The 9,221-nt window shown below is 44.3% G+C and overlaps 1 protein-coding gene across 7 annotated transcripts in view; it reads right to left on the bottom strand.

Moving 5' to 3' along the window:
• Positions 1 to 4,974: 4,974 nt before the first annotated feature.
• Positions 4,975 to 9,221, bottom strand: part of SMYD3 (SET and MYND domain containing 3) — a 416,877-nt gene continuing 412,630 nt past the window's right edge. For 6 of the 7 annotated variants that reach the window (XM_054194390.1, XM_054194392.1, XM_054194393.1 and 3 more), the window contains one exon: positions 4,975 to 5,684. In XM_054194390.1, coding sequence (XP_054050365.1) covers positions 5,583 to 5,684 — 102 coding nt within the window. In that variant the 3' untranslated portion in view covers positions 4,975 to 5,582. The remainder of the gene's footprint in view (positions 5,685 to 9,221) is intronic. The other variant, XM_054194391.1, reaches the window with a different exon arrangement.

Genomic DNA, 9,221 nt, shown 5'->3' with positions numbered 1-9,221 from the left:
AAGCAAACCCCCTGCAGACAGTGACTGCTCCTTTTCACACAGTCCCCATCATCTCTACTACTCCGGTTCCCAGACCCCTGGCTGTCCCTCAGCTGTTCGGCTGCCCCTGCAGGTATGGAGACCAGTTCCTCTCTGCAGCGGTGTGATGCCTGTGACTCTCTCCAGAGACCACATCAGCTTTTCCGTCCTTCACTGTGGGCTCCTGCAGTGCGTTGCTGCCAGTGGGAGGGATGGCAGCTCCGTGACTTTGCAACGTGTCGTTTGGGTGTCCCCAGCTCAGCGAGGGACAGCACAAGGAGGATCAGGCCAGACCTTTCCTCTACCTGTTCCATTATGGGATGCTCAGCACCACACGTGGTACCTCCTGCAACAGGAAGGCAACACTAAAAAGGCTTCATTAAAAGGAACTTCATTAAAAGTAAACAGGCAAGTACAGCACAGAGCAGAGCACAGGGCCTGGGGGCGGGGAAGAGTGAAGCTCTGATAATTTTCTCATCAGACGCGCTTCTCTATTACCGTCTTCTGGCTCCTGCTCTGAAAGTCAAGTGGAATTGTCAAGAGGCATCACCTGTGATTTAAAGTGCAGTTTTCCTCCAAGAGGTATGTAAAATTGCCGCCTTCCTATTTGGAGCCTCTGGGGACTGGGAATCAGAGCTGCTGAATTGGAGGGGCGGAGGAAGAAAACTCTGCTCTTCCCTCCAGTCTCCTCAGCCCCACTAGACCAGCCCTTACCAGAAACAGAGGCCAGGGAGCAGGATCCTTAGCTCCAGGTAAGGAGACCAGCAAATGCTGCCCGCTCGAGCCCAGGAGATGGAGGGGAGCTTTAGGCAAAGAAGAGGCAGCGTGATTATCCCCTGTCCCGGGGTCAGTTCGGAAGAAAAGATTGTGCTCTGTCCTCATTTAGGCATCTTTGGAGTTAAAAAGGACTCAGGCAGGATGCTTCAGCCCTGCTTGCGTGCTGTGAGCCCCGTCAGAGTTTGGTTAACAAGGAGCTGGAGCATCTGAGACTACTGGAAAGCTCGTGTGTATGTGCCTTTCTCTGCATGCCTGTCTCTGTAGCTATATAGAGATATATTTAAAAGAAGGTTAATTGGTCTTCTGGGAACTATAAAGAACTTGTTAGGTTCCTCTGTGTGAGCAGTGACTGCATGAAGCCTAATTACTAAGCCTGAGTTATTCTTTTTTTTGGGGGGGGGGAGGAATCTCTGAGGTCCTTATTAAAACCTACAGAAATTCTAAAGCATGATGGAATTAGAATTGATTTGTCCGTGTTGATCACAAGTGCAGAGGAAATAAAAACATTGAACTTTCCCCATGAAATACTAATGGGGGTCATATAGGCATGGCTGACACATCACTGTTGGGGGGATAAACAGAACGCCCTGTGCTGACGGGCAAGAATAGCAGACTGCGGACTTCCAGGTACGGTGCACTCTTTATGCTTAGGGCAGGAAAAATACAAACTTTTAGATATTCTTGTAGGGAGCATTTGACAAACCAGCCATCTCAAATGTATTTTTATGCTGATTAGCTTTGTAAAATCAGAACTGAAACAGAAAAGGACTTTTGTATAAGAACATGTACATTGATAGGAAAGAGAAAATAGCCATTTAAAAAGATATGGCTTTGGTCTGAAACGCCCAAAAGCATTTGCTTGGGATTTTTTGACTGTAGTTTAGAGGTTGCTGAAGTGCTGTGGGTGGAGACCAAAGGTTTCTCGCTGTGGTGGAGGCAGGGCTTAGACAGGGGCAGCTCACAGCAACTCTGTCCCTCTGCAGCAACTCAGTTTTGGAGGAACTCTCGGGCAATGCCTGTAATTACATGAAAATACAACGATGCTGTTCCATCCCATGCATCCCACAACCACAAAGCCCAACTATGGATGTCGGTCTGACCCTGGCTGATTTGCCCAAGGTCACACACAGTTTCTGGTGCAGCGGAGAAGCCAGGCCAGAACTCTACGTCCGTAACTGTAAGACCTTCCTTCTTCTCCTTGTCTTATGGGAGATTTAATTCTGAATCAGGAAAAAAAAAAATCCTTATAATTGGCACAGCCTTTGTGAAAAAAAGAAGTCTGTTCGTTAAGAGTCTTGCCGCGGCCAGGGACTATTTGGAATATGCTGTGGGGGGAAATAGCCTCTGTATTTCATAAATACGCTGTGTTAAAAAATAACAATTCTAAGAAAAGCTAGCTTTAAAAACCCAGCCATCGGGGAACAGGGTTACAGTGAGAAGCTGAGAAAGGGCTGAGTAGTGGGAGAGTTTTGCTGGCATAAACCTGCGCACGACTCCACACGCAGGTTGATAGACTCAGGGGAGTCACAGCTCTCAAAAAATTGGTTCACTGCATTTTCTCCCAAGCGTCTTTACTTTCTACTACCTCTGCTATGCGCTGCAAGTTCTGTTTGCTGAGGGCCCAGAACGTTTTTACTTCCAACATCAGGTCAGTACACCTTGAAGGTATGGATACGGAGAAGTACACCATGCTTAAACAAACAGCACAGTTTAGAGAACTAATTTTTATATTTCTTTTTTTTTTTTTAAGACAGATGTTTTGTATAACTGATATCAATTCTTATCAGCAAAACTGTATAGTCCCCCATGTTTTTTGCTGTGTGTTGGAGCTGCTTTTCTTCCAAACACTTACTGCCATGCAACGCTCGCTCTAAGTGCGGTCTAATATAGTTGCTCCTGGACTAATTTAACGGATAGTGACAAATGAAAAGTAACTCAAAAAATATTTCTAAACCTTGCCATGAACCCAAATTACCATTACTTTCCAAAAGGCACTGGAAAATTCTCTGCCCTGCTGGAAGCAAGCAGCAAGCCTCCCAGCGTTACAGATAATGTTGCAGTCTGCCTCTCTCTGACTTTAGCATCTTTATCTTAGCAAGCTGATACCACCTGAAAATTTTGACAGATATTATTCTTGAAGGCCAAAACACGATGTCTGTGCAAAGGCAACTCCAGCTACTTTGAGTCTGAGCTGAAAAAATAAGATTACTTGATTTGAAATGAGTGCTTATCTAATGTTCCTTCCTGGCTGGCACGCTTGCTTGCTACCGCACTTTCAAATGATGCATTTAGCTAAATCTCTCTGCAGTCATCAGCCAGCCTTCTTTGCAGAAAATAGGCTGGAGTGAGAACACTGGGAGAGAAACATCTGCCCATGACAACCTCCCCTGCAGCATCGGCAGCCCTGCTGGTGGTGTTAGTACGTGTGAGCCTCCAAGGGAAACCGCTCTGTAAATGACTGAAACCAACCAGAAAACTTGACTGACTGAAAACAACTTGAAAACTTGACACTTTCCTTGACCAAGCTGAAAGAAATGCAAGTTTTGTATCAGCAGTAATGAATATAAAGCATGAATTACACCCCCGTGGTAAGGAATCTCCTCAGACCAGCCCAGAGGAGGCGGACAGGCAGGGCAAGCAACGCAGGCAGGGCAAGCAACGCAGCGGTGCCCTCAGGACGCTGATCTGGAAACCGGAGCCACAGACCAATGTGGGCCCAGTTTGGTTTCTTGCATTGCTCAGTGAGCAATATGTCCTGCAGCGCATGGCAGCGCACTTGCCGTTGTGATGCTCTGCAGCCAACCAACATAGCGCACACTTTCTCCGTTTTCCAGTCGTTGAACTGTTTAGCTTGTATATTTTCCCTAAACATCTGCTACAGACCACTGCTGGAGAGAAAAATACCAGTGCAGGTAGCTCCTTCAGCCTTTCTCATCTGACATCAGGTAACTGCGACTGTCCCCTAGTGACCATCCTTCCTTGCTATTGTGCTTGGAGAGTTGCGGTGTCCTTGTACCAGAAGCTCCAGAAGCCAGCGCTGCAGTTCATACACAATGTGTCTACGTAGACAAGAGCTGCCGGGCCGCCTCCCAGTACATACTGCATAAACTAATGCATTGTCTTACCTTACATTCTGAAGTCCCTTCCATTGGAAAAACTTAGTTATGTAATCATGAGATAAGATAAGCATCATCTTTATGCAAAAGCATGTAATTTCTAATATGTACCCCTTTAAAACCAGAAAATAGCTCCTGAAGACTGGGTACCCCTCACATTTTCTGATTGTCCATCAGTGGTGCCATTACTTTGTCAGAAATCCCAATAAATGCAAAGGTCTGACCTTTTCCCCCAGATAATTTCCTTTTCATAATAGCAGGAAGACCCAACCAAGCAGTGAATTTCCGCGAGGATTATTGCACTTCTTGGGTGGCTGATATGACTTGGCCTCTGGCATCAAGCCATGCTATGTACTCCAGAAATGCACCACATTTCATAGGTTATTGCTTGCGTATTACTGCCGGGCAAGTGAACGCTCCATACGCTGGAACAAATTCAAATGCCTTGAAAGGAGATATCTTCCTCAGCATTGGCATTCGTGTGCTGCGGCTGTAATTTACGCTCAGAGTGTTCATTTTCTTTTTAAATGTGTTCTCATCTCATAATAATTAATGGTGTCAAGTTACTGGTGTGAAAAAAGCCTGACTTCACAACAACGATGGATTAATGAAACAACAGTCATGGCTGGAGTAGCAGCAATAAATTGTTAGAGAGGAGTGACACACCTGAAGTGATACTTTCAAAGGCCTTAAATTATTTACGTTTCAAAATTCCTCATAAATATTTGGCTTTTGTTAACATTTGTTTCTGTGTTAAAAATGGAAGTCAGCAGCTCTGCCAAGAACAATTCTCTTGCTGATGAGCGTGGGGGAACGGGCCACCCGTGCTTTCCAAGACATCCTTCCTCCGCAGGGATGACCTCCTAATTCAGTGATCGTCCGTAGGTGTCAGAGCTTCACTATTTGGGGACGTGAAATCCAAACCCCACAGGCTCAGAAAGGTCTAGAAACCACACTGCCGGACTCATAGGTCCAAATCTTTCTCTGGTATGAAGCGAGAAACTCTTGAAGCAGTCAAAATGAGGAGAAAACAGAGTAAGCGATTTCCACATAGATACCCTTTTGATTAAATTTTTTATTCAATCCATTTTAATATTCAATATTATAACACATGAAATGCAGGAAGAAGAGGGACAGAGCCCTGCAGATATATTAGGAGGGAGGAAAATCTCATTTACAACATTGGGAAACTTATTTGATGTCAGAGAGCACTGGATCAGGCTTTTGGGAGCTACAACTAAGGGCAAGGCAAAGAATATATTCTCTCTATGTAATGTGTCTGACATGAGATCCTTAATTGCTGGCATAAACTGCTATAAAAAAATTGACTGCTGATATCAATGGAATTATATCACGTTGTAACTGATGAAGGCTCTGTATGCATTTCCCAATACTTACTATCAATTAAATTAGGTGCTGTAAATTGATAATTAGGTATTGTCAATTGGATTGTTTGGTAGGAAAAAAAAAATCCTCTAAAAAATGCATATTCCTCCAAACATCAACTCAATTCAGATCATATAGTAAAACTTATAAATACTAACCATTTTTGTAAAGCAAGTAGGAGCTAATGAAAAGACACCAAAATCATCAAAAAGCTTCCCAATGCAATAAAAAGCATTTGATTTCCTTTCTCCTTGAATACTTTGTTTTCCAGATTGGAGGTTTTCTTCATTGTGTTCTCATGATGGCTTCACACTGCTCCTTTATCTCCATCAAGGCTTGCATCAGGCTGTGATCTGTCCCGTGTGTCACCTTCATAATATCATAGGCCTTGAGGGGAGAACAGAAAGGGACACGTTAGTCATTGTGCAGACTGTGTGAAGGGGTTGGTCGCTGCAGTGGGGCAGGGACATAAGTACTGGTCCTCGAGTAGTTGGCAGCTGGAGGCTCGAATGCATGGCACAACAGAAATAGGAGTAAAGTCTCCCACAGTGTATAATGATTTGTCCCTGGCAAAGGAGGAGGCAGTGACACATTATTCTTAGGTGTTAAAACCCACTAATACATTGCACAGATGGATGTTTGGAATAGTAGTGAAAGATAGTTTTGCACTGAGGCATGAAGGCCATTTTAAGATTGGTCAAATACAACACACAAGCTTTTTACACATTATTTAAATGAGAGGACTGCGACATTCATGATGTTAGTAGCCTCAAAGTCTATAAGTAGAAATAGATTAATGCTTAACCAATGGAATAAAGTGCCTTAACTGTATCAGGACAAACTATGCATAGCATCAAACAACTAAGTACATTAATAGTTTCACTCTAAAAAGGCATGCACAGGAATGGTTCTTTGTTGGTTTTCCCAGGGATTATTTTCTCTGTGTGTTGGTCACCTTATACTGCTAGGCCAGTTTACACTTGCTGATATTGCCTGTTGTGTCGCTGATTCCCTGCCACAGATATGTCTGAAATGCTCTTTGCCCAGCTCATGTTTAGATCATCACTCTTCATATGACAGTTCTGCTTCTTCCATCTATCTATTAAATTCCTCCTGCAAGAAGAGAAGTACCGGATGGAAATGGATTCAGCACTTCTGAAGAAAGGAGGGAGCTAGAAGCGTACTGGTAGGAAAAAAGACATCACAGATTTTTCCTCATCCCAAACTAAGGAATTGTCAAAACCTAAATGCAGCCTGTGTTTCAATGGGTTCCCGGTCCAATCAGCTGATAACATTCAGCAAAATCAGCTTTGAATTGCAGAAAAAGAATCTTTTTGGAAACAAGTGTTGAGTAAGGGGCCTCATTTAAATTGGAAAGATAAAACCAAAAATAAATATATTCTTTGGTGGAATGAATGAAAGCCTACTTCCAAATTCTAGAGACTGGCAAGCATATGGAAATTCTAGCATAGTTTATTTTTGCTTCAAATTAGCTAATTTTTAAAAGAAGAGGGAGGCAGCAAAAGGTTGAAAGAACAAGTTGAAATAGCAGTCAAAACAAATCAGTGTGCAAGGAGCTCTAAAAAGAGTCAAATATGTTCTGAGCTACCACAATGCTCTACTACTAAATGATAGAATAGTTAAACAGAACAAAGGAAATGCTTTCCCCGCCATTAGAAATTCATCAGAAATGTGAAATAAACTCAGAAATCCTCAATTTTTGAATATTTCTATTCTAGCAGAAATACAAAGCTGGTCATGTTTTTCCAAAATTTTTGCAAGTCAAGTCCTAGACTACCTAAATTGTTCTTAATGTTCTGATATCCCTAATTCAACATATTGGGGAAAAGCTGTAAAGAACAGAAGAATAGATCATAAAAACATTTCAACATGGTGTGTGAGGCATTAAGCTGTACAAGAGCCTTTTTTTTTTTTTTTTAATAAATAATTGAAAAAGTAGTGTTAAAAGCAAGAGTAAGAGCCAGTCCTCACCTGGTAAAGACTGGGATGGAGACAGATGAACACTTGCATGCTGTAGGAAGCCCCAGATGGTGCAAAGCGGGAGAGCTGCAGGTGGGATCCCATGTGTGTTGCAGTGCAGCAATACGTAGCTGCGCCCAAGCTAACTAGGAAGGGCCAAGACCACCCTAGAGCAAAGGGGCCGGGTAAATTGGCCATGGATCCAGGCATAGTTGGTGCACAGTGTTTGCATGCCATGGCCAATAAAGCTGATAGATTTATTGTGACTGACGTATGCTAAGAGCTGTGCATCTGGATACGTCTGAGTCACAGTCCAGGGGCAGATGACCTTGATCTGCCCACCTACAGGACAGAGGTCAGGCTAGCGGTGATGGACCTGGACACCCTGATGCACAGTCAGAGATGTCCATGTGGATATGCCTTGTTAAAAGGCAAAAGTTCTTAATATCAAACACAATCTTGAGAGAATGCTACCATTGCTAACTTCTCTCTCCTCCCAAACATTTCCTTTCCATTTCTCCAGTATGGCAGATAAATGCACCCAGTCTTTAGGCTTTCGCCTCCTTCAGGGAGAAAATCATTCTCATGCAATGTACTGTCTCATACGGTGCAATACAAGTCAGAGTCGGCTGTACCGAAGTTAGAATAGCAGTGGCTTCTGTAATTCCCAAATTAAACTGGCATTAAGCTATGTAGCTGTTTTTGCAAAGGTCAGTGCAAAACTGGGGAAAATTTCACCTCCAATGCAAGGAACTGTTTTACTGGGCAGAAGCAGGAATATGTAGGCTCTCTGACCATTCCTCTGCTCTCCTAAATCGCACAGCTAGCCTGCAGAGTCGAGGCTGAGCAGAGCCTTGTGGTCTGTGTGGTCTTCCTCTCAGCTAAAAGAACAAATCTAATTATGAAAAACTATAGTAATCACAAGACAGGAACATGGGCCACAGTGTCATCAACCACACACTGTCTCCCTGAAGAATATAAAACCCATTAGATTAGTGGTATGGCTGTTGCTCCATGAATGCAAATGAAATGCAGCACAGTCGTTTGCGCCTGATTTGCATGGGGATGGGACGGGACGCCCGTCACCACAGCTGTGTGCAGATGCAGGACGGCACTGCTCCATCACAGGGAAAGCAGAAGGCAAATGGCCACGTGCCAAAATGGCATGAAGCGAAATGACATTTCAGAGGGAGTATCTGTGCTTTTCCATCTCTTGATTGAAGGGGACACTTGTTAAAGCAGGCAGAAGAAAAACAAAATCACAGTTACTATCCACCACAGCTGGTAAACAATTCAGCGTTTGAAGCAAACACCTAGAGAAAGGGGATTTCTTCAGTGTTGCTGTGAAACCTGGGAGGGATTTTACCCCAGTTCCTGTGCTTTTCGCCTCCGCACCAGGCATTACAGTAAGAAGAGAAGCGATATTGTATTTATTGCAGGTCTTCCTGAGACAAGAGAGCTGTGGCCACCCACCCATGGGAGGACGAAGGTGCTCCTGCGGCCGTGCCACCCAAGCACAGGGTCTGTGGGGGAAATTGGTTGGTCAGTGTTGTACCTGTGTGCATCTTCCTGGCTGCCTGCCACCGTCCCCACCAGCCATCGCTCAGCAGCTGGGCACTGCTGCCCTGCTCAGGAAGCCACCACCACCACCACACCACAGCCCAGAGGATGGAGCAGCAGCCGAGACAAGCGCTGCAGCACTCACTGGCTCACTTCGAGGAGACGACGCTCAGAAATGAAGTCATCTGCTTGAATCCAAGCCTTCCCCTCTGCACCCTGCCTGTCCTCCTAAACCAAGTACAGCTCCACTCAGGTTATGGGCAACCAAAGAGGTGAGCTTACAGTCCTGTGAAGGTGACAAAAGACACCTAACAAATATTTATGCTAATGAGTGCACCTCAGTACAAATCTATACACTTGCTAGGGGCTCCTGTGAGCTCCAGG

The sequence above is a fragment of the Rissa tridactyla genome, chromosome 3, assembly GCF_028500815.1.
Source record: "Rissa tridactyla isolate bRisTri1 chromosome 3, bRisTri1.patW.cur.20221130, whole genome shotgun sequence".
Classification (NCBI taxonomy): Eukaryota; Metazoa; Chordata; class Aves; order Charadriiformes; family Laridae; genus Rissa; species Rissa tridactyla.
Note: the sequence above shows the minus strand (reverse complement) of the source record. Positions and strands in the feature narration are given on the sequence as shown.